This window comes from Maniola jurtina, chromosome 4 (assembly GCF_905333055.1).
Source record: "Maniola jurtina chromosome 4, ilManJurt1.1, whole genome shotgun sequence".
Lineage (NCBI taxonomy): Eukaryota > Metazoa > Arthropoda > Insecta > Lepidoptera > Nymphalidae > Maniola > Maniola jurtina.
The window spans coordinates 5,120,388-5,147,577 of NC_060032.1; the positions used below are offsets into that span (position 1 = coordinate 5,120,388).

The 27,190-nt window shown below is 37.4% G+C and overlaps 1 protein-coding gene across 4 annotated transcripts in view; it reads left to right on the forward strand.

Annotated features, from left to right (window-relative positions):
• LOC123864763 (serine/threonine-protein phosphatase 2A regulatory subunit B'' subunit delta-like) overlaps nucleotides 1–27,190 on the forward strand; it is a 123,929-nt gene that overhangs the window by 87,112 nt on the left and 9,627 nt on the right. For all 4 annotated transcript variants that reach the window (XM_045905422.1, XM_045905423.1, XM_045905424.1 and 1 more), the window contains 2 exons: nucleotides 9,043–9,240; nucleotides 26,496–26,632. In XM_045905422.1, the coding sequence (XP_045761378.1) occupies nucleotides 9,043–9,240; nucleotides 26,496–26,632 (335 nt within the window). The remainder of the gene's footprint in view (nucleotides 1–9,042; nucleotides 9,241–26,495; nucleotides 26,633–27,190) is intronic.

Sequence of the window (27,190 nt, forward strand, 5' to 3'; positions counted from 1 at the left end):
AGGAAAGGGGAATATTAGTCATTTAACATGGTTAATATTCTTTATTAAAAAAAAACTCTGATTGCCTCAACATCGTGGATTTGACTCGCAGCTCGCTCCAGCAATGCTCGGGACTGCAATTACTTTGTATTCTCTTAACAATATGATTTCAGAACATATTTTCATCTGTTTGTGGTATCATAGCGTTCTAAATGGTGGACTGAGGGCTTACCTAGCGCAGTGTATGTTTTCTGCTTTAGGCACGCACGCTTGCACTACAGCATAATATAAGCTCAATATACCTATGTACTCAACATTCATTAATAGATTCGAAGGCATACTTTAAAAGCATAAGACTGTAAGCCCAAAGCTTTCTGCATTGCTAGTTTCATTATCGCTCACCAAATACCAGAAATAAATAATGAAATGATAAAATATGTGAATTAGGCGTAAACATGAAAGGACTCAGAGAGTTGCCAAGTTATAGAGGTGATGATGTCTCGCAAAACGGTGGTTTTGCGAGTTTTGAGAGAAAAAAAACATGAGACTGGTGGCAAAGAGGATCTTTTTGATATATTCAGCAAATTGACGCTGTACCTGCCTTTACTTTGTCTGTCAATAACATCGTATTGTGGTAAATTCTTTTGACGATTCAAAAGCACATGATATAAAAGTTTATTTGTATAAAAACATATTCTATCGCTATCGCTATCTTTATCATAATTTGATGCAACTGACTCTTAATTGTGACAAAATAAAGGTGAAAAAGTTTTTTAACCCCCGACCTAAAAAGAGGGGTGTTATAAGTTTGACGTGTGTATCTGTGTATCTGTGTGTCTGTGTATCTGTCTGTGGCATCGTAGCGCCTAAACGAATGAACCGATTTTAGTTTAGTTTTTTTTGTTTGAAAGGTGGCTTGATCGAGAGTGTTCTTAGCTATAATCTAAAAAAATTGGTTCAGCCGTTTAAGAGTTATCAGCTCTTTTCTATTTTCTTGTAGAAAAGAAGGTTAGATAACCGTTAGGTTCATAATATTATGTCAATAGACAAATGTCAAGCTGTCAAGATGGACGTTGCCTAAATACATAATTATTTATTTGAAAATGATGTTTTGGAAAACTCAAATACTTTGGATCGTCGGGGGTGTTATAAATTTTTAATTTACGCTTGTTTTTGTTTCTTTTATTTGTCAGTTCCTTTACGTCTTTATCGACTTAGCGAACCGAGGACTCCGAATCTGTTTAGGTGAATTTGACGTCTGCGGTTCGGTGTACAAAGTCTGCATATCTATTGACTATAACTCAATGCGTAAAAGCTTAATACTATTTGCGTGTTCAAGTTCGATAACATAAGCTCTACTCACAGACTAAGCATTAATATAAAACATTACATGGGTATTAGTATAATCTAAACTGCTTAAACTTATGGCTAACGACGATGAACACGTATTCTTTTTGTTTTGGAATAGGTACTTAGATAGGTATATTTTTTACTAAAATAATTATTTCTTTACATAAATCGTGAGAAATGAAAAATGACAGTAGGATTTATATTATGTTTAGACAAGTACATATTACTTATAACAAATTATTTGAAGCTCAACGAACTATAAATTATCAAATTTTATCTAACTTAGACTAGTCTAAGTTAGATAAAATCTCTCTGATGTAATACGATTCATGTCATTATCATTATCATGATCAACTCATCGCCGGCAACACACAGCACGGAACTCCTCTCAGAATGAGAAGGGTTTTGGCCATAGTCTACCACGCTGGCCGAGTGCGAATTGACAGACTTCACCTTTGAGAATATTATGGAGAACTCTCAGGCATGCAGGTTTCCTCACGATGTTTTCCTTCACCGATATTAAGCTAGCGTTTAGGTACTTAAAACGCACATAACTCTGAAAAGTTTTTGGTGGGGACCGGGATCAAATTACCTCCGATTAGAAGGCGGACGTTCTAACCATTTGCCTATCACTGTTTCTCGAAGACACATTCGTGTGGGATGGTCTAATTGGTCTGGTGGGTTAACATTAGTTGAGATGTACCTATTCGGTTTGCAAAAAAATTAATATAGATAAGTATTAAGGCACTGATGTGGCGGAGGTCTCGGAGCCACCCAATATGCGCTGAGGGTGACCACCAAGGGAATTTAGTACCTAGGTAAAAATCCAAAAAAACCTGATGTCTTTCCCAGGATGTTGGGTATCTTAAAACTTTCCTACCGTTAACCAAAATAAAAAAGGTAAGTATTAAGGTTAAATGTAAGTGTTAAGGTTAAAGTAAGGCCTGTTTGAGGGCTGGCATTTGTATAAAGTTCGCGGGAAAGATTTATCACGAAGTATGCTTGAAATCTCTGATAATGGCGGCGCTTAACCTTGAACTTGTCCTTGTCTAGCTTTCACCCTCTAACGAGCTTTATAAAATCTTTGCTTGTAACAAAGTAGCATAGTAACAAAAGGTCAATTGCCAGGCCGCCAAAGTTACGTTACTCGTAAATTAGGAACTACCTACTGAAATAAGATTTTGCAAGATGGAAAATATAATCATGTCATTGAAACATTAAATTGAGCATTTAATTTATTTAGTTTTAGCATGGATAGTTAAAACAATATTAAATTCATGGTATTGATTAGGTATCTATCTAGTGGCCGCTTTCAACATTAATTAAATTATTATCAGTCGGGTTTACGTTCGAAACGTTTTATTAATTTACAATTTATAAGCTTAGGTTAAAATTAAACCGCTTATTAGTCGTAAATTAGGCTAGATCGTAGTTAAATTGAGTAGCTTATTGGCAATCATAATAAGAAAAAAATTAATTTAAATGCAAATAAGCCAGCGAAATGAATGGTCATTTGTAGGTGGGTACGTTTACCTAAGTTTTGCTAAAAAACAGCCAAGCACGAAATAGATTTATTAATAAAATCGACCTTTTTATAGTTACAGTATTTTTATTTAAGAAATTAGCACTGCCAACTTCGTACGACCTCGTGGTATTTTGTAGGAACGCTTGGGTTTTCCCAGGGAAAGTAGCCGAGGTCTTTGGGAATGATCTACTCTTGCATAGTCTTCTACAGTCCATCTGCTTGCGAAAACCCCTTTTAATATCTTCATATTTTCAATTTTATTAATTTAAGGCATTAGAATAGGTATAAAATTAAACTATTATTCCAACACAAAATAAACATTTTACCAAGTGGTCCGTAGCCCGCCCTCCTACCTATACTTCGTACAGAGTGATAGTTGGCCGACTTTTAAATTGGATGGGAATCAGGTCGATTATAAGGAACTGAATTTCCAAGCTTAGAGTTTCTCTATGTGATTAAATATTAGAAATGAGGAGACCTGTAGGAGAACCAGAGTGATAGGTAATTGAAGCGCCAATGGGTAGGGCACATAGTTCAAAAACCCGATAGACTTTGGGAGTTCCAAGGTGCTCGAATCCTTGCATCAAAGATCGCAAATGTTAGAAGTCGCCCCACTGGGTGGGCAGACGACACACAAATCAAACGTACTCATAATACTTAACTGAAAAGTTAGAGGAAGGAGAACTCGCGGATGTAGCCTGAAACGTTGGTCAGACCAGATAAGACACATTTGCTGTGGAACCCACGCAGCAAGTAACAGACAAAAAGAGCATCTAAGCAAGAATCGTATTAAAGGGGAGCCGCGCCTGAAAGTTGAGGCAGCGACGCATGAAGAAAGCGATTTATACCCAACGATTTTCTTATAATATTATCCTTACAGAACTCTAAAAATGTAACTATGTATCCATAATACACTGGCAAGATTTTAATTGGTAATTACAGTGAATTAATCAATCAACCCACTAGGGTTACGACTTACGAACGACCTAACAAAACGAAGTCTTTAGCTTGTCGTCGTGTGGGCGCTACATCAATAAAATAACAGTGTGAATAAGGATTTCCTAAAGGCAAGTTTATTTTTGCACAATTGACACAAAATGACAATTTTAATTCCCGGTACGCTCAGTAGGGCGCTTCAAATCTGCACAAAATAATTACCCTTTGACAAAGTGGACAAACGGCACTCAGCCTGCGATGGAGACTGGAAAGGGCTATGTTAAGAGACATTCTGAAGGATTTGATTCTACTCGAAAAATCTGCAGGAGAACCAAAGTGACTAATATAGCCCAAACCATCAGTTGGTAACTTAAATTGGCAAGAGACAAGCCACGCTTGTTGTAGGAGCGATGGTCGTTGGAACTGGAAAGTCCCAGGGTGGAGACTGCAAGAGTAAACCCCTCCAGTTTGCGTCTTCTAGTACACGACATACGAGGCATAAAGAGGAATGGAGGTACCTAAAGGGATAAACGGAATAAGCCGACGCGGATGAAAGCTGAGGGCCGGGTGTGGTAGGGCTCAGTGGGAAAACATCTCCAGCGATGGAAGTCCACAGGCTGAAATAATGATGAACGGTGACGATGATATTAGATTAAAAACTATGCTGTTTAAATCCATACTATACTATTATTATTAATATTATAAATACGAAAGTGTATCTGTCTGTCTGTCTGTCTGTCTGCTACGTCACGGCCCAACCGCTGAACCAATTTGAATGAAATTTGGTACAGACGTGGGATACATCCCGGGGAAGGACATAGGCTACTTTTTATCCCAGAAAATCAAAGAGTTCCCACGGGATTTTAAAAAACCGAAATCCACGCGGGCAAAGCCGCGGGCATCCTCTAGTAATAATATAATTGGGTAGTTAAAGTTTAAGGTATATTTTGGTAAGCAGTTCGTGAGTGACAGATACCTACACCTCGTATACGAGTTTATAGGTCAAGGAGAGTCCAAAACAAATTTAACGACCGTGCCAATCTCGGGGGCGATAGATACCGGCTATAAAAGATTGGAATGTTATCACGGATAAATTAAGATGAATAGGTATTTTTGAGTAAAATTCCCGGCAATCCACATCAAATTTACAGTAATCTCTTACTAGACATTTTTAGGGTTCAGTAATTTGTTGGTCTGCTCCTTGAATAAATAGCCTCATGTTGAAATCTAGTGCGAATTTTTGGATAATAAATGCAGATCGGTCCTCAAAAAGGTCCTAAGATCCTAAATTAAACTTTAAGCTACATAAGAAAGCTTTACTATGTAATGTTTATTAAACGTTAAGATGAAACCCCTAAGAGGCGGTAAGCGGGGTCGTAGTCCGACAAGGCTAGTGGTATTATGAGTGGGAACCACTTAAGCTAAATTCGCACGCTGCAGCTGCGACTGCAGTCAGAAATAGCTGGTAGACAGTGATCGATAAAACTGAAAATGCCCGTTGCATTTTAACCGAGCCCCCATACAATATAAATGAGTTTTATTATAGGTAGATGCACAGATTTAGGGGTAGATGCGTTTTGTTATGAAAGAATGCTCGTCTCGGCGCATAATGGCCTTTTCTAAAAATGTTCTTTCTCATCATGTCTTTTTTACCATTTCTCAGAATGACAATAAGGAAATTATGAAAAAAGCCATTAGATATGAGCTGAGACAAATTGCTCTACTTAGTATAAATGTTATGTCAGGCCTCTGTCATAACCTGTTCATTTCAAACCAATTTCCAACAAACTTTAGATAAATTTTGGAGGCATTCCGGAAAACGTAATCATGCTCATTATCAATTTCGCTATCAATGCAATCCGTTCTGTTAAGGTGCCCACGCACTTGAACTGAACTGCGCGTCGCGGCAGCGCCCCGCACGATATTCTCTCCAGCCGCAACACGCGTACCGCGTAGCGTGTTACTGCCGCGCGTCGCGGCTGGAGAGAATATCGTGCGGGGCGCTGCCGCGACGCGTAGTTCAGCTGCAGTTCAGTTCGAGTGCGTGGGCACCTTTATTCGCAAAAATCACTTAACAATTTTGTTTCTTATTTCGATGCGACTTCGTCTGTCTGGATATAGGTTTAGAAATCTCGTGAGAACTCTTTGATTTCCCGGGATTATAATAAAGCCCAGCATAAGTATATATGGTACCAATCCAAAAGAACAATTGGACTGATCTACAAATAATAAATCGTAGACTTTAGAGCAATATCAGCTAGATTTTTACAGCATCTCGTAAATGCGAGTAGTTATTGCTCTATTGAATTGTAAATATGAGAAATGAATAACCTATTTTGACAAAATACGCCATAAGAACATCGATACACGAGACTACTGCCAGCCCTGTACTACAGTAAGACAGGCACAGTAATCCTACGCCACGCCAATCTCATGGTAAATAATAACCACGACGATCCTTCAACAACGACCCGACCCTAACTATATAATATTATATTTTGGGACAGGTCGACATGGCAATCGTCCGGCACACCCGCACACCGCACGACCGGTGCGGGATAGCGTGTGTAACGTGCGGTTGTGCGGCGCGACCCTCTGCCTCATACCCCGATTACCATCTCGACATGTCACCATAGACTATGTCACATACAATACGTAGGTAGATCAGTTCGGGTCCTTCGTCCCGCACTCACCGCACGATTGCTCTGTATAGGCTTCGTGGAACCTCTGTATGAATATCATATTCTTACTCTGTGCCCCTACTAACCTTATCGTGCGATAAAATCAGATGCTCCAATTTATATTCGATAGAATCTAGCGCCCACGCCTCGTTTATTTATACTGTGATAATATTTTCAGTGCTTTTGTAATATGTTAACAATAAAACATAACAAGTGGGTAATATTATACTTTAGTGTAGAGAATGCGAGAGATGAATCACCGCAACTAACTAGCGCTTATTGTTGAAAATCGTACGGCTCAGGAGGCAGGCGAAGAAAATGCGTGGTTGAGGTTTTTTGTAACATAAAAAAAGTTTCCGAGGAATTGAGAACCTCCTCCTTTTTTAACCCCCGACACAAAAAGAGGTGTGTTATAAGTTTGACGTGTGTATCTGTGTATCTGTCTGTGGCATCGTAGCTCCTAAACTAATGAACCGATTTTAATTTAGTTTTTTATGTTTCAAAGGTGGCTTGATCGAGAGTGTTCTTAGCTATAATTCAAGAAAATCGGTTCAGCCGTTGGAATTATCATTTTCAATTATTATAATTAATAGAATAGGCACCTTCTAGGTAAACGCGTCACATCTTAGACCACATCATCACTTTACATCAGGTGTGATTGTGGTCAAGCGCTTGCCTATAGTGAATTAAAAAAAAAATATTGTAAATTAAAAAATTTTGTAGACTTGTTGAAGTCGGTTAATAAATGGATAGGTAAGTAGAGCTTAGTAGTAGATACAGTGAATTGTATTTGTGGATACCAACTACTTATGTTTAGACTTCAGTTTCCAATCCTCAGTCTTACTCCTGATGCTTGGAGAGAAATCTATATTATACTCGTATTAAATGATGCCCGCGACTTCGTCCGCCTGGATTTAGGTTTTAAAAATCCCGAGGACTGTTTGATGTTTTGTAAAAAAGTACCTTACGAGTCTAAACATCATCTATTTGGTACAGAAGTAGCGTATATTTCTGTATCTAAATAGATGATACTTACCCCCAATTTCGTCCGTGTGGTTTTTGAAAATCCCATGGGACCTCTTTGATTTTTCGGAACAATAGGTAAGTACTAAGTATAGCGTATGCCCGTCCCAGGGATGCAAGCTAACTCTGTACAAAATTTCGGTTACAGGTTAGCAGCAGACAGACAAACAGACACACTGTCGCATTTACAATATTAAGTTGGTAGGTAACTAAGAATAAAAACTGACAAACTAACATATTAAAGCACAAACTGGGTCTAGAAAATTGAGATTATGCATGTAGGTTAACTGTAGGTAAGTCCCATAGTTTGAGAAAATCCGGCGGCTTTTTTAAAATCAAAAATCCACCGCGAATGAAGTGGTGTAAAAAATTTAGTATCCACATGAACTGTAAGGATGGTGAATGTATTCCATCTAAGTTAGATGCAGTCAAGAGAAATATAAAGTTAGGTAAATTCATAAAACTACAACTGCAAACTCACAGTACAAACTGATTTTGGTAGTTAACGAATGTTGACTGAACAGATTAATTCACGTTGATTGAGATGCAGCATACAGGTGTTGCTTTAACGAAGCGAAAATAGGTCAAAACTTAAAACTTAAACTAGAAGCAAAGCTTCTAACTTAAACCTGATAGCCTAGTGGTTAAGCCGCGTCGTACTCGGGAGCTCAGGGGTTCAATCACGGACACGCAACTCTAACTTTTCTGAGCTACAAGTAACGTTAATAAAGGAAAACATCGTGAAGAAACCTGCATGCCTGAGATTTCTCCATAATATTTTCAAAGGTATGTGAGGCCAAACCGCACGTGGTCAGCGTGACGGACCAAAATCTTCTCATTCTGAAAGGACACTCCTGCTCAGTTTTGATGATGATGATTCGTAAACGTGATATTTTGCTATCTAGTATTTTTTCCCATGTTAGGTATACATATCTACATATACATACGGATTTTTTTTTAAAGAATATTAGCCATGTTAAATGAGTAATATTCCCCTTTCCTCTCCAACTAAGCTTCAGGCTTGTGCTAGGAGTAGGTACGACAATAGTGCAACGGGCGGAGTTTGAACCGTCGACCTTTCGGTATGAATACAGAACCTCCTTTTTGAAGTCTGATAAAAACATCGAGCGATTGTATCATAAATATACAACTCTGAAAAGACACTCGTACTTGTCCTTAGGAAGGACACACATAATGGCTACATTTTTATCGTCCTTTTCGAGTTACTATGTAACGAATAATGATACAGTCAAGGGCGTTTCTTCATATTATATGTATCTTCACAAAAGTTTATTAGAAAAGAAAATAATATAAATGTTGATAGCGCAGTCTTTTCAATGCTTATTTTGCGAGATAAATCGAGTAAATAAATTGGAATCTTGCTATTATTATAGAGCTTGCTATTACGATTTCTGTTCGAAATTATCCATCTAGATTCTAGTGGTAACTCAAACTCATAGTGTATAACATAAATAAATGTCTTTGCCGTAGACAGATATCATTGGTTAATAGCAATGGAGTGCTAAAATGTTATTGTTTCTTTCGCAGAACTACGCAGCATCAACACCTCCAAAGGCCTCCTCAGCGCCGGCGCACACGACGCTCCAGAGGTCGGTGCGAGCGGCGGGGCCGTCCAGAGTCATCCCGCGGTTCCACTTCCCCAAGGGCAGACCGCCTCCAGCTCACCAGCAGGACCATGCCTTGCTCAAAGTCCAGTCGGCGTTTGCGACCTTCCCTAATAGCCAGGTTAGTACCGCTTTTAGTTTTCCCTAATAGCCAGGTTAGTACCGCTTTCATCTTACATTATTGTATTCTTTAGGATATAAATCTCGAGAGCATTATCAAACTCTTCAGTACTGTATACCTGATGATGTGTGGCATAGCTTTCAAAAACAAACGTTTCTTTCTTTCTTTCTTTTCAGTCAACTTTTGGAAGATATGAGAAACGTGTGTGGCCTATTGTTAGAGCCGTATTTTTCCAATGGTAGAAAAGTCTCAGCAATTCAGTAAGATAATAGATAGATAAAAGGCAGGTAGATCATCTTAAAACTTGGTATAAGGACTAACGAGTGTTCAGTTATAACATTATACCTGAAGGGAATAGTGGAACGGTGCACATTAAGGAGAAAAAGATCACAATAGAATACAAGGAACAGGAAATGATGACTATATCTTTGGCTTACAGTAGACGAAGTCTGTGGATAATGAATGTAAAAAGCTTATTACCATAATATATACCATATAATAAGGTAGGTCATTTGAATTTGTTGATGGACTTATTATACTCCACTCTATAAAAGAACTTTATATAGGTTTGTAGGGAACTACGCGGATCTTTCCTCCAAAGATTTTTCGTGGTTCACTTTGGCATAAAAATGAAATATTCTACATGCCTCTTTTTGGTCTAGATACACTTCATCGTATCGGAGCTGCACCTGGCGATACGGTTTTGCCATAGGAGAATACAAATAATGAAATTATCCTTTTCTGTGGTAAATACCCACGATGAAATTCTTCTCTTAGAATAAAGAAACCTGAATGAATTTAGGATTAGGCCTTAATTTTCTTCACTCGTGGATTCGAAACAAATACATAATTCATTGAATTGTATATTCCTGACACAGAAAGACGCTAAAGTTTATCTTCGATTAAATATGGACAGGGTACTGTACAAGCATACGAGGGACGCATAATTAATTTGAAGACGTCTGCAATCGATTTAAAATCCATTAGAAACTATCTATGTACTCTGAACTTTACAGACTTCTAATCTTGTTTCGTTAAGGCGCTAAACTTATTTGAGAGCGATAATTTATTTGTTACAAAATAAATTGTGTAAATTTAACAGAAGGATTTCTTGCAATTTATTTCTAATCGGATTACAAACGGAATCTTAAGCTTATTGTGCAAATCTTGTTTGCGTGGTGTAACAACGACGATTTCTATAACCATTTTCGAAGATTTATCTGATTTAAGGCAAAAAATATTATGAAAATGACTCTTCTTTTATAAGAATAAAATTATGAAGAGCTAAATGGTGCCCACGCACCAAGACTTCGACGGCGTGGATATAATAATTATAAAAAAATATACCTATATAACCTTGGGAAATCTTTAAATTTACGATAAAAATAGCATAGATATGTGTGTCCCTCTATGGTTTGATCCATCTGTAGCTTTCATCAAAATTCATAAAGCGGAATGGCCGTGAAAAGGTAACAGACGGGACATACTCTCTTCATTTTTATAATATCATTACGGTTTATTATTTACTAGCGACCCGCCCCGGCTTCGCACGGGTGGACACTACCACGAAAAAACCTATCTATTTTCCGGGATAAAATATAGCCTATATGGATTCGGAAGAATCCCTCTAAGTAATGGTAAAAGAAATTTTGAAATCGGTCCAGTAGTTTTTGAGCCTATTCAATACAAACATACAAAAATACAAAGGTTTCCTCTTTACAATATTAGTATAGATTGAATTGAGAAATAGCTATACACGATACTTCTGAAATGATAAATCCTTTGGCAAACACACGAATTTTTCAAGGATGGTAACTAAATTACCGAAAATTTAAATTTTGAAAATATCTTAGGACAAAAACAAGTTCTTACTAAGGTACATTAAATAACAAATACTAACACGTGAGAGTTCATCAGAATACTAAGTCAAGGTTACCACAATGACAGTATTATAATGGTGGGTACTAGGTAGGATATAAAACGCCGTATAGAAACTTGATACAATATATTCTACCTTCAGCTCTAGATTTCTGCCGACGACGCCGATGAAATATTAAAGAGTTAAAACACAAAAGCGTTGACGTCGAATTCCATTAAACTTTCATAGTTGAACTACTTTATAGGAATCCGAGGATTTGAACTTAAGATTAGACTTAAAATATTAATTTGTTAACTCGCTACATTGTGTGGTGGTTAATAGTCATTTTACTAAAAGAAATCGTGAAAGATTTCTAAAAGAAATACCTTTTTTTGAGGACTGATGATTCGGATAGATACCAACTTGTATATATTTAAATCTTCGAAGTTTGAATGATCCATGGGATATACGGACATAAGAATGGTACCGAATATTAGAGAGTTGCTTAGCTTTTACCTGGAACCTGGATTTCTATTCCTTCTTTTTGGTCAATTTAGTCAATCTAGAAACAAAATTAAATAAGGAGTGATTAAGTAGGTATATCTACATAAGATCAATAAACATAATAAATGGCCTGCATGTTTGTGTCAATATTTTCTTTCCTGTATTACTTTGAGAAAAACAGCTCAATTTTTCATTCAAATAGTGGAAGATAAACTGCGACAAACACGAATAATTTCAAAGGCACCGCCTGCTTAGCACAGACGGACGAAAAAAAAACTTTTATTGGAATACATCCAAATCTGGCAAAGCTCTTATCTTGCGAATAGCAAATAAAAAGATATGGTTCGATTGTTTTACAAGCATATCCTCTTAGCAATAAATCAATTCAATGGTAATGTGGTGCCAAAAAATGCGCATAATCATACCGTTGTATCATACAAGAGTCAAATTGGACGTGTCAAGCGCACAATTTCTGTATTGATTGATTGATCAATTGCAAAGCATAATGTTACATTCATACAATGATTTATTTATAATAGCAATGAAATTATGTATTTATTTCTTGCTTCATGGTCCAAAATGTATTGAGAAGATAACATTATGGTTCTTCAAAATGGGGTTCCTCAACGTCAACTCAATCAAATCAGGAATCAAAAGATAGGTAGAAGAACCAGAGTAACCGACACAGCTCAACGGGATGCGAAGTTGAAATGGCAAGGGGCAGGGCCTATGACTGTTTCTGAGGACTTCCGACGAAAAGGCTTTATTGACTCCACTACTAGTAAATAAGCTACTTTTCCTAACTAATAAATCTTGTAACTAAAGCGTCTATTGTTACGTGAATGTGTTTGTATTGTATGAATAAAACATGTAATGTTTCAATATCGTAAAGCTTTCTTTTTAAGAGGGTTCTCTCCGTCACTCGTTTCATACAATCGTAGTTCCAATTCCATTTGAATACTAAGCAACCAAAGTCCATGAAATTTTGCAGACATATATAACTAATATCTATGTCTGTGGTTTTCTAGATTTCTGTTAAAATATTCGGTTTCAAAGTTACGCGGTCTTAAAAATTTTCATACAAATCTTTGAGCCCCTGTAATTTTAAAACTACATATTTTTAGAAAAATCTAAAACACCACAGACACAGATATTAGTTTCTAGAATATGTCTGCAAAATTTCATGGACTTTGGTTGCTTAATTACACTAATATTATAAAGGTGAAAGTTTGTATGTGTGTGTGTGTGTGTATGTTTGTTACTCCTTCACGCAAAAACTACTGGACGGATTGGGCTGAAATTCGGAATGGAGATAGATAATATCCTGGATTAGCACATAGGCTACTTTTTATCCCGGAAAACCAAAGAGTTCCCACGGGATTTCGAAAAACCTAAATCCACGCGGACGAAGTCGCGGGCGTCAGCTAGTATTCAAATGAAATTGGAACTACGATTGTATGAAACGAGTGACGGAGAGAGCCCTGTTAAGTCTTTTGTATTCTGTGGCGAATAAAGGCACACTACAGATATTGTAGAATGGGGAGGCTAGAGCTCTTAGCTGTGTAAAAAAGTATAGCAATTTCACTTTGATGAAATAACAATTGATCTCTGGATTTTTACTTTCTCTTGATTTACTGTGGCCTTTTCTCCATGGTTAAACAATATAGTATCTTCTGGGCTCGGGCCATAATAATTTATTGCTGATAGGTGGTTAAAGTTACGTTAAACTTTGACCGTCAATTAGAGCAAAATAGATTGCACAAATCACTACTGTTAATTTTAGACCATTAGAGTTCATTATTTATACCTATAAAAAGTAAAAAAATCCCACTTCTTTTTATTGATGGTCATCGTTTAACTTGACCAATAATGTTATTTTAACCGTCGCGTCTGCTATACACTGCCACGCAACTGAACCCTAGTTACATGACCAGTTATTTTTATGGCGCTATTTTTTGAGTGTCTTTTTCCTTGATCTATCCTAATGGTGCACCCACACCGCAAGTAATTTTGTTGAGTACTGTTTTGCAACATGGACAGGTAAATTAAGTCTTTACCTAACTTTCTACGTTTTCATACTCTCTGTAATGTAAGAACGTTACACTCGTGGAAACTACAAAGTACACCTCAGTTTAGGAAATCTAAGTAGATAATTTGTACAGTATTTGTATGTGGTGATAGAAACAAAACTGTGAACTAAATTATTGCAATCTATGAAAAAGTTTGGTGTTGCAAGATCAAGGACACGACTTAGTGTTTTGATTAATTCTTTTGCATTCTCATCATAAACAGAGGGAAATGCTGTCAAAGGCAATATTTATAAATATCACCTAAAAAGAAGCAAACCGCATCGATCTCTCACCGCCCGCGGCAGTTTGGCGAGTGTCCAAGATCCAGCAACATGCCTTTGCCGTTGACTTTTTAACCTGTTCGCACACTGTACCTAACGTACCGCTTTTCACAAAAATGTAGGTATATTATCTATTTTAATTCCAGGAAATGAATCTCAACAACGTCACCGCATCTGACGACACCCACAAACAATAAATGAGTTAAAATTAAAAAACTAAAACTAAAACCCGACTCCAAGACTCCAATCATAATTATTATAAGCAGATCCGTAGGAAAACCAAAGTAACCGACATGGTTCAACGGGTTGCGAAGCTGAAGTGTCAATGAGCAGGGCACATGTAGACGTTGGAGTCGCAAAGTGCTAGAATGCGAGCTCGCCGCAAGCGCAGTGTTGGCAAACCGTCTACTAGGTGGACGAACGACATCAAAAGAGACGTAAGAAGCTCGTCACAAGTCGTTTAATGTCTTGTCTTCCACGAGACCACGGCGAATGGAAATCCCTACAAGAGACCTACGAGTATGTTCAACTGTGGATGTCTTAGTTGTCTATGATAATGACGATAATGATGAAAACCCAACTACCTACTAAGTATACACTATTGTAGGCTTACAGCCGCCGCTTTACAGCATTTTCCTGAGGTACGGAGCGTTGCATTTGAAGACGCTATGCGAAGTTCTAGAAGACAATATCCTACCATCTTCTTCTTCTTTCAGCCTTTACTCTTCCGTTGTTGGATGTAGGCCTCCTCACGTGCATGCCATTCTTCCCGATTTTGAGCGAGCCTCCTCTAAGTTTTTCCGCATGCTTAGTGATGTCATCGGCGCAACGTTCTGTTCCAACGTCAACGTTTCTTTTTCCGGTAGGGTCCATCGATCATCTGCAAGTGTTCCTACAGATATGCTCTGCCCATCATTATTTTTACCTGGTCACTTTCAAAATAGTTGAAGAAACCAAAATAATATATTGGCGCATTGCATGAGCGGTCAGCTTTATTGTCTGTCCCTACTATTCTGCTTGAATGCGTCAAATGTACTCCGATAAACGGACACAAGGATATATTTGAACTGACTGTGTCTACGACTTGCTTTGGCATTTTAGACTTCCCAAAGATTTCTACCTTTACCAAGAACGAAATACGAAATGCGAAAGGAGTTAGATATTCAGTTAAATATCAACAAATTATCACTACCTTATTTATAATAATATGTAACGTAGGTATAGCTAACTATTTTATTTTTTACGGGCTAATGTTAATAAACATTTTTATCTTTTACAATGATTTTTAGCTTAGTTTTTAAAAAGTTGTCTCAGTTATTAGTGCCAACGTCTTAGCTAATACAGGTTTAAATACTGTAAAACTGTATTTATGGCTAAATCTAACAATTAAATAATCGGGAATGGATTTACTTGTCCCACATCTCACGAAAGAAGAAAGCTAGTCATTCATCTAAAGTAAAAGTAACAACCAAATAGGCTACGAAAAAAATCCATTGAATATTCAAAAAACTGGTAATAAAAGCGCAATTAATTCAGTTGTGTAAGAGTAACGTGTCATGAGAACTTGTACTACTTACTTACTCGTATTACTACTAGCAATAAAGATAACAGCTAGAACGTTTGAGATTCAACGTGTAGTAGCTACGTACCTAAACCGAGTGAAATTACTGTTTTATTAACCCCCGACCCAAAAAGAAGGGTGTTATAAGTTTGACGTGTGTATCTGTGTATCTGTCTGTGGCATCGTAGCTCCTAAACTAGTGAACTGATTTTATTTTTATTTATTTATTTATTTTATTTATTTGTACCAGAAAGTTGTAACAATATAAATAAAAGGAAAGAAAAAGTGGACAGGGAAGCACTTATCTCTATAAGAGATCTCTACCAGTGACCCTTGGCAGTGCGAGAGGTTGTAAATGGAGTAGAATAGGTACAGCAAAGGTAGACAGTAATCATGAAAAATAAAAAATAAATATAGTAGATATTATGTTATAATATATACTTACAAATATTTATTTTTTGTTTCAAAGGTGGCCTGGCTTGATCGAGAGTTTTCTTAGCAATAATCCAAGAAAATCGGTTCAGCCGTTTGAAAGTTATCAGCTCTTTTCTAGTTATTACTGTAACCTTCACTTGTCGGGGGTCTTATAAATTTTTAATTTACATTTGTATAGGTTTTCTGTTCCGAACTTTGAACAACGTCATTTTAAAGGCACAGGCACAGGTGATCGAGATAGCCCACAGGAGCTGTTTGAGTAGTAAGAAGCCCAAGTAACATATTTTTCAATAAGGAAAATGCATGGGACTTCAGCAAGAGTCGACCACAACCGAGTGCAAAAGCCACCAGAGTATTTTTCAGCACTGAAAATGGGTACGTCGTTATCAGAGAGATCAGATGATATTAGCAACCATGTTATCTGGTGTGATTAATATTAAGGTTGAGACATAAAATAAGCAGTATTTTGGAGAAATACTATAACAGGGGTTTTAAATATCCTTATTAATATGATAATTAGATAAGTTATCTACCTAATTATCATATTAATAAGTAACAGGTTAGATAAAATCGAGCCTAGGATCACTTAGTCATGTAACCAGATAAATATATCTATGGCATGCCCCTTCGATGGCGCTTGTCTCTTATTAGAGACTAGCCCGCGACTTTGTTCGCGTGGATATAGGTTTTTAAAATCCCGCGGGAACCAGGGATTTTTACGGGATAAAAGTAGCCTATGTGTTAATCCAGGGTATATTATATCTCCGTTCTAAATTTCAGCCAAAACGGCCCAGTAGTTTTTGCGTGAAAGAGTAACAAACATACACACACACATACTTACACATATACACACAAACTTTCTTCTTTATAATATTAGTGTGATAGTGTGATAGATAAGAATTTACACAATAGATAGAGAGGCGTTTAAATAATTTTAGACCCCAGCGATGTGCGAGCTGAATTGCACTCTATTGCGTCGAACCTATTTATTTATACGTCTTTGTAGAAGAAGCCTTCTGTGCCTGTAAGGTAGGGGTACTATTAAGTAGGTATTCTGTACAATCAAGTACATCGAATTTCCCTAAAGCAGCGATAAAATCCATAGCCAAGATTACCTTCGTACTGCGTATGTAACGGGCAATTTAATTCGTCTTATGGTAATAACAGCCGAATTGTGGATTCGAAACTGCTAACTATAACAGATTTATCTTGATTAAAAGGGAAAGTATTTTCAGTGACATCACTATGTCTATGTTTCTCCATTTCCCAGTTCCTACTTCCCAAGTTGAAATCTACAATATGCTGTATGCAACGCAGTTTTCACTAATTTTCAGTATTGAAAGTGTTATTGCACGAGTTGCCCGCATCAGGCGCGTCCATAAAATGCTAATGACCTGTCCTCTGCTAAATAGTGCTGCTGCCTATCTCATTCTGCTGACATCACATTTTCAGTACTGAGTATATTTTTCAAGTATTATTAGTATAATTTTTCTGTTACAACTCGATATTCACAGAAAGGATTTCGATACGAATTTTTATCATATTTTATAGAATTCAATGTTAGTATTGTGTGCAAATAATGACCACGTGAGTGATGAGTTTTTGTTCGTGAGGAGTAATTTTGTACTTGATTCTATGTACATATCAATGCATACATACAATGCTGGAAGCTTAACTGAACATCGGGGTAAAAGGAAAAGTAGAAAGCACAATTTTCACATTTCCCTTTACCGCCAATGCATTCGTCAAAGCCCCAGGCAAAAAGCTAGTCTGCAAAATAAAACGAAATATTTAACGGCGTTATTGTTGAAGCGTGAACAGATTTCCCGGCAGATTCAATTCAATCCCGCACCTACCTCATTCCTCACCAAGCAAAACAAATTAAGGCCCCTCATTTGCATTCCGAGATTTGTTAGGGTTTCGTACATGAAGGGCGCCAACGGGGACTCTTAAGCCTCCACTGTTCGACCATCTGTCTGTCTATCAGCGGGCTGTATCTAAAGAACTGGTATAGGTAGAGAGTTGAAATTTTCACAGAATGTTTAGATATTTCTATTGCTAACAACAAATAATAAAAATTTCAAAATAGCTCCCCTCTGAATTAAAAGTTTATAATCTTGTACGATTGTACGGAACCCTTCGTGTGCGAATCCAAGTCGCATTTGACTTTTTTTTCTATTTTTTAACCCCCGACCCAAAAAGAGGGGTGTTATAAGTTTGACGTGTGTATCTGTGTATCTGTGTGTCTGTGTATCTGTGTATATGTGTATCTGTGTATCTGTGTATCTGTGTATCTGTGTATCTGTGTATCTGTGTATCTGTCTGTGGCATCGTAGCGCCTAAACGAAAGAACCGATTTTAATTTAGTTTTTTTTGTTTGAAAGGTGGCTTGATCGAGAGTGTTCTTAGCTATAATCCAAAAAAATTGGTTCAGCCGTTTAAAAGTTATCAGCTATTTTCTAGTTTTCTTGTAGAAAAGAAGGTTAAATAACCCTTAGGTTCATAATATTCAAGTGTCAACTGTCAAGATGGACGTTGCCTAGATATACATAATTATTTATTTGAAAATAATTTGTCGGGGGTGTTGAAATTTTTTAATTTACACTTGTGTAATCTAACGTCCGCCATATTATAATATGTCACCCGAACTACAATAACGAATCGATTAGTACCTCATTCATCAAAATCGACTCAGTAGGTTAGGCGCTACGGTGGAACATACATAAATTCATACATACAAGTTACAACCCTTACTTTTGCCTTATTTGGGTAAAAAATCGTAAAGATAAAACACAAAATCATCTGTGCGTTGCCGTGTTAACGTGGGAGCATTCTCACGGATGTAAACATGCAAATAATGATGTAAATGTGAAGTCCTCGCGGCCCATTGTGCCCCTTCCGGGCAGCAAGCTGCGTTAGGAAGTCGTTATATTAATGCTACTTAGCTGATGCTTCTTGGTGAAGATTATCAGCTAAGTATCATGGATAATGGACACACAATTACTGACTGAGAAACTGCGATTTAATCGAGGACTGGATTAATTATTTTCTATTATCTTATTTGTTTTTTTAATCTTGTGTAGGTATTATGTCGTATTGCACCAGCACCAAACCTGAATTATCACTACACTACTAGGCACTTATTTACCGAATGAAATCTGAGCACCCCGACTCCACACCGTATTATCTATCCGATTTTAGAAAGCCAGAAAGAAGCTTGTGAAGGAAGTCTTGAATGAAGCGAGCAGGCGAAGCCGATTTCCAACTTGTTTTAGTTAGTACGAGTATATTTGGATCATGTCTATGGAGTTTCAAAACCTAGGATGTATTTTGATATAAAAGTCCAAAGTTATCCCAGAACATGTATCGAATTCGCAACCTTAGTACATTTTAGGTTTTCCGGGAAATGCTAGGAGTTACCATAGTTCGGGCTTTTACAGTAACAATACACGACTTATCTGCCTAAAATGTTTTGGTTAAAAGTCATGAGCGATCGACCTAAATACGGTGACAGGGGGAATGAGGTCACCGAGGCGGAGTGGGTTTGCCCAAGCGTGGCTTTGACGCGCCGCCTTCCGACAATAGCCAAATCAGCCAAATAATGGAGCATTATCATCTTAAATGGGTCTTTATTTTTAATAGGTATTCAATAGGTTATAAATGACTATCTATGTATTATATTAGTTAGCAGACGTTATCCATAAGGATTTTCCTCCACGAAAGAAACGTATATTTGCTGTGTATGTAATATCTGCATGCTACATATGGAACGACTTCATATTTTTATTGATAGTACGATTTACATTTGATTTCGATACTTACAAGTATTTTTTTTTATAATCAAGAATATTAGCCATGTTAAATGACTAATATTCCCCTTTCCTCTCCAACTAAGCGTCAGGCTTGTGCTAGGAGTAGGTACGACAAAAGTGCAACGGGCGGGGTTTGAACCGCGTCGACCTTTCGGTTTTCAGTCCACTCCTTTACTGGTTGAGCTATTGAGGCTCTAGAGGTATTCGACGTCGATTGATAAAAAATAAATGTTGGTTCGATATATAACTTTGTTCCTAGTTCGATAATATAATAATCAATAAATTGTAATTTTATCGGGAAATATGATGGGAATAACTCCAAAAGTTAGTGTCTAGAGCCTTTTTGCCTGTACTACTTATTCTTAAGGTAGCTTCCTCCATGCTATTTCAAATCACCACCGCATTCGTATCGTAGCTAGGTACCTACCTACTTAATTCAAAATCTTAGTAGATGATCCTGTAAAAATACAAATTTAATTTCACCGATGAGAAAATTTTTGAAATTGTCCTAGATAATAAAGAAGTCGCATCGACTAGACTTAGACGTCGCCTGCCTAGTGCCTGACCTAAAAACGTGACATCTCATCTTAAAGTAGCTGGAGGCTTACCGATTGAGAGCTGGGGATTAAGGAACCACTTTGTGAACTGCGAACTTTGCTGTTATGGCTTAAGATTGAATGAGATACCTATACTAGTACTACTTATAATGTATTCTGAGAAGATTTTAAGCCTATACCTAGCAGATATTTTATTTTAATTTTATTTAGATACAAGTTAGCCCTTGACTGCCATCTCACCTGGTGGTAAGTGATCATGCAGTTTAAGATGGAAACGGGCTAACCTGATAGGGCTATGGCAGTTTTTTATTAAACCCATACCCCTTTGGTTTCTACCGGCATTGTGCCAGAACGCTAAATAGCTTAGCGGCATGACTTTGCCGGACAAACTAGATATTTAGAAACTATAAAATTCCGAAAATTTGCCGGGAATCGAACCCGGGATCTCCCAATTATATGACCACAGCGCTTAACCCTGCGTATCTATACATATACAAAGTTGTATACATATACAAAGTTGTATATGTATAGATTTTATCTTCCGATCCATTTATCTTGGCTATCAACCTACCCACGTTTTATAACTGTTGCCCAAAGAGATTTAACAGTTAACTGTTGCTTATATTTAGCAAAACAAGTAGCTAGTAACATACTAGTTAGACGATTTCTTACCATTGTGTTCTTTTTTATTTATTCTTTTTATTTATTATTCTTTCTTTATTTGCATTCATGTCTTCATCATAAAAAATATTATTACAACATGAAGCCCCGTCAGGGCGCTGCAAAGTATAACATTGGTGATTAAAACAATTACAATTCTATTGTTAACAATTATGAAAATTATGAAATGTAAATAACAATTATGCAAAATCAGCAGCTCTCTCAGATTTAACAAAGATTGCCTGGCGTCTGGCGTTTATAAATTTCCTCACGTACGGTGAAAAACATACTCGTAAAGGTTAGGCCTGGCGCAGATACGAGTAGGTCTACAGAGCATGACCAAACTGTTTGCGTACCTATCCTCATGTATCGTATTTCTTAGATATGGTATATTTTCTTTATTGAAATTTTTACGCTTGACTAGTTGGTAGTTACTACGATTGCATAATATTTTCCATGATGTAGGCACCTACGTTTCCATAGTCCATGTCTTGCCAACCAGCCCCCCGATTGTATAAGAAAAACGTATTCATGGTTATCGTGAAATTCTGCCCTTTGATTGGTTCATTCGCTGTTTACCTTTTTAGAGTTCCATACCTCAAAAGGAAAAACCCTTATAGGATCACTTTGTTGTCTGTCTGTCCGTCCGTGTCCGTTCGTCGTGTCTCTCAAGAAAACCTATAAGGTACTTCCCGTTGACCTAGAATCAGGAACATTGGCAGGAAGGTAGCTCTTATAGCATAAGTAAAGGTATAAATCCGAAAACCGTGAATTTGGGATTTTATCATTTTTAAAATGTGTTTCAATTTTCAAAGTAAGATAACTAACCAAGTAGGGTATCATATGAAAGGGATTTACCTGTATATTCTGAAACGGATTTTTGTTTATTTTTATGCATAATAGTTTTTGATTTATCGTGCAAAATGTCGGAAAAATTATACCAGAGTACGGAACCCTCGGTGCGCGAGTCTCACCGCACTTGACCGGTTTTTTTCACAGCCAATCAAAGAGCAGGATTTCTTGACGATAACGATAACTATGAATACGTTTTTCTTACACAATCGGGGGGCTATCATAATGAAAAAGCTTGGCCGTAGAAAGTTATACAATGAAAGAGCGAATGAGCGTTCTGGTGCGAAACTGATGAGAGCAGGGGTATGTTTTTAATTAAGTAGGTAAACTACATATATAAACTACATATCATGACGTAAAGGCTAACTTACAGGAAATAAGTAAAGTTGAGAAAAAGCTGAGCCGTCCGTAAGAAAATGCGTTCCCAAATTGCATCTCGGTACGGTGTATATGCAAGTAATTAAGTACTGTAATATTCGCTTTACTATTGCTAGAATTGAAAATGTTTCTATTACTTGAAAATTTATCAAACTAACGTAAACTCGACTGAGTCCCACCAAATTGAAAATTCTAGTTCACTTAATGTTTTTATAGATAGAGGCAAGTATTAAACTATATAAAACTATTCTGTTGTAGTTAGTAGTTTCAATCAGTTTTTTTTATTTTATTTATTTTTTAATAATAATAATTAGTTGACAGACTATAAGCAGGTAAGTATGTTGTATTTATTTTCTGTGACTGCCAGTTGCCACACTGAAAAGCCACTATCCTCAAGTCTGTACAGTGTACACTGTACAGTATCATATCCTATAAAACTTACGGACGAAATTCGTTCACACATAAAAATGTTTAATTCTAAGGGCAACGGACCTTAGAATTGACCGATTAACGTAACCAATAAAAACGAACCTCGGTGTTACAGTGTTATGTCATTCGCGCCCTTAATTCTATCTCCTTCCTGCCCTCGGGGTCGTTGACCGCGGAAGTAGGTCACGCCTTGCCTATAAATAGAGCCACTTGGTTTGACGGACTAGCCGACTGCCCGTTGCGCAAGCTAGGAAACTATAACTTACTGTTCTGATAGTCCAAGAGACAGGGTTATCATTTCCTATGAATCAAATACTGGTACATAATAATATTATATGAAATGAGTGGATGATGCCCTGCTAGGTGATTCGCTAACTCAGTGTCTAAGACTGAATGATAGCCACCGAGATGGTTGGTTCTACATTGCTGCTTCACTGGGTGATATTAAAACATTGTTTCGTAGAAAACCTTCAATGGATTGACAAATGAGCTCGGTGACTATCATTCATTGTTAGAAACTGAGTTAGCGAATCACCCCACAGGTCTTCGTCCACGTGGTTTTAGGGTTCTTAAATATCCCGTGAGCACTCTGATTTTCGGGATGAAAAATAGTGTTTATTTTATATCCAGGATGCAAGTTATCTCTGTACCAAATAGATGATACCCACGACTATAATTTTCTGGGGCAAGAAGTAGCCTATGTTCATCCCCCGGATATAAGCTAACTATGTACCCATTAAAATCGGTTGAACGGATGGGTCAAGCACTTCCGAATTTATAATATTAGTATGGATTATTATTGATTATTTTGCCAACGATTATTATTATTAATTATTGCCTATTCCAGGATAATCCGTACTTATGACATGCAACACAGACACGACATTGGTTATAACGTTTATTGTGAATGCTATATATTAATATAAAATATAGCATTCACTGAGGACAACGCGTGACGTGGACACAGAAGGTCTTGCACAGCCTTGTGGCATTATCCTATGGACGGTATGGGATATTTTAAACTGATGAAATGGTCTTTCAATGATCTCTAAAAGAGACAACTTGTCCTCTGTGCACGCCTTTTTGTTGCATAATGTATTAACTTAATAATATGTTTTAGTTTTATTTTATTGGTGCATGAATAAATAAATAAAAGAAAAACAAATCAAAATTAGCAATACAGGCAAAGAATACAGATGAAAAATACAGGCAAAGAAAATATCTCTGTACCATTACGACACACATTCTTGTTGGAGAGATAGAAATGAACTTCCTTATGTGCATTTTCAACGTCGCGTCTGTTAAATAGGACAATATATCTAAGAAATAGAGCAAGCGGTCATCAATTGTGTATTTATAGTGGGTAGAGAGAGCTAGTTACAGAATACTACGAAACTTCAGTCTCTTTAAGACTGTCTGCATATTTTTACTCAAAAATACTTACAACTAGCTGACGCCCGCGACTTCGTCCGCGTGGATTTAGGTTTTTCGAAATCCCGTGGGAACTCTTTGGTTTTCCGGGATAAAAAGTAGCCTATGTGCTAATCCAGGACATTATCTATCTCCATTCCGAATTTCAGCCAAATCCGTCCAGTAGTTTTTGCGTGAAGGAGTAACAAACATACACACACACACACACACACACATACAAACTTTCGCCTTTATAATATTAATATATAGTGTGAAGTGTCATAAATATCAGGTATTCTTATAGTCCTTACAATATAAATATACCTACTAATATAAGTACTTACTTAACATCATTATCATCAACCCATCGCTGGCTCACTACTGAGCACGGGTCTCCTCTCAGAATAAGAAGGATTTGGCCATCCGTCTACCACGCCTGGTAGTGGGTGCCAAGTGCGCATTGGCAGATTTCAATACACTTTTGAGAACAATATGGAGAACTCTCAGGTGCAGGTTTCCTTTTGCCTGAAGAAAGGAAAACCTTCACTATTAGTGATATGTAATTGCTTAGTAAAACGCATAAAAGTTAAAGTTAGGTATGTGCCCGAGATCGAAGCCCGGACCCACCGAATTGGAGGCCGATGTCCACCTTTTTTTAACCCCCGACCCAAAAAGAGGGGTGTTATAAGTTTGACGTGTGTGTCTGTGTATCTGTCTGCGGCGTCGTAGCTCCTAAACTAATGAACCGGTTTTAATTAAGTTTCTTCTTTTAAAGGTGGCTTGATCGAGAGTGTTCTTAGCTATAATCAAAGAAAATCGGTTCAGCCGTTTGAAAGTTATCAGCTCTTTTCTAGTTATTACTGTAACGTTCACTTGTCGGGGGTGTTATAAATTTTTAATTTACATGTGTTGTTATTTAGCTTTTTAGTAAAATAAGAACATCGATAATACTCTCATCCTATATAATTTGCGCCCTTATCAAGTGGGTAAGTAGAATATGTCTAATTGCCAAAGCAGGAAGTCGTCTCGGTTCCTTTGTCTTACAATGCGAGACAGAACGATAAAGACTGCAGCTATATTATGTCCTTTTATAGTAATATAGGAGTCACATAGCCATATCTATGAGAAATTCAAGCATTGATTTATAATTTTATAATTTCTTTTATATGTATTTAGGTACACCTACCTAAACTTATTCTTTGAAGTAGATACCAAAAGTTACTTTTGGTTTCTGCCAAACCAAAGACTTCGGTTTTTTAAAATTTATTTATTTACCTACACAAAATATTTTACAAAAAAAATAATAGAGATATGTTTCAGATTTTCTTTTCTTTGAGATTATCCCAAAATACTTAGTAAGGTTGCTTCTTAAATCTTTCCGTAGTAGATAGATTTTATTGCAATAGTCCTCTCAATAGTTGTTTTCGATTTACCTAGTTACATTTGCCTAAGATCACGTAAATAGTGACCTCTTGCGTAAGTTGAAATCAACGATGGGACAAACTGTTCCCAGAGTTGTCTTCTTCCCCGATGATTTTAATCAGACAATCAGTTGACAATACAAGCCTTACCTTCTGCAACTTTGCAACAACTTCGCCTATTTATTTCGTCGCATGCAGACATAGAGTCGCTGCAATCATTTCACCGAAATTATGACAACGACCATTCCTGACTCCTGTACACCGGAAACTGTATTAACTTATGTATAAGTGCATACCGTATCGGAAGCGACAGACCACCCACGGGACGCGCGTGACCAACCAGTCAGTATACACCTTGACACAGAATACGAAATATCTACGGCACAGCGTGGGCGCATCGAAATACGAATGTCGAAAATATACACCTTGCAAGTTGCAAGTAAGGCGTTTGGGTTTAGGCAATGATCCATACCGCTCAATACTATTTACTAATCTGTGTCCCTTACCACCTTCCATGGCTCAACCTTTTTGCGATCTCTCTGGTGGAGTGGTGAATGCTGTGGTCTTATAAGCTGGAGGTCAATAGTTCGATTCCCGGCTGGGGCAATTTGGAAAATAATTTCTAAATTGTCTCTCGCCTGGTCTAGCGGGAGATTTCGGCCGTGGCCCGTGACTAGTTACCGCTCTAATACCGAAGTCCTGTTCCAAGCGGTTTAGAAAGAGAAAGAGAGAGAGAGAAAGTAGAACTTAACTCATAGCTGTTATCAAGAGAACTGTTTAAAAAAAATGTTTTTGGGCGAAAACATGAAATTAGGAAGAACACGAGCAAAACACATTTCAACACATACAATACAGAAGGTAGGTAATAATTAGGAAGCGCCATTAGATTCTAATCTATGATCTAAGGCATATAACTAGGTACTTAAACTATCAGCCTCAGGAGTGACAGCATTTGATAATATACAACTTTCTAATATCAAAGCGCCATCAAAACATCATTATAATATTAGAAATCTCCTTATCCCCAGGTGCCGCGGGAAAGTTTCAAGCACATCGTGAAAGCGTGCGAGTGCCCCCTGTACTGGAAAATGCCTTTGTTCCTTGCGACGCAGCAGAACCTCAACGCGCCCGTCGATGGCCACAAGTTCATAGACTTTTGGAGAGAGTAAGTAACTTCTTCCTGAGCCGATTCAACGTCAGTTTCAACGTCAGTTGCATCCTCTCCTCGTGATCCTAGACGCCTCATTCATGACGCAGAAGGTGATGCTGGGTTTTTAGTGAGTCCCACATACCCGCTTTTGTGCGAGAAGTGCAAGTGCATTTTCCCCAGCGAACCAAAAAAGGTCGTGGCTATGATTTTTTTTAAAGAAAGAATAGCCATGTTTATAATATGATTAAAGATCCTCTTTCCGTTCCAACTAAGGGCTAACTAAAGCTTGCTATTAATAAGCTAGGAGCAGATACGATAATCGTTCAACGGCTGGGGTTTGGGGACCTTTCAGATTTAGCCCGCTCCTTAGTTATAGGTAACTTTTCGAAACTATGTGCTTTTTAAGCCATTATAAATCCACTTGCTTTAACGGTGAAGGAAAATATCGTGGAATTTGCAAGCTTGTGCGAAGTCTGCCAATCCGCATTTGGCCAGCGTAGTGAACTATGGCCTAACCTAAACCCTGGTCATTCTGAGAGAATATACCAGTAGGTAGTAGGTACTCACTAGTGA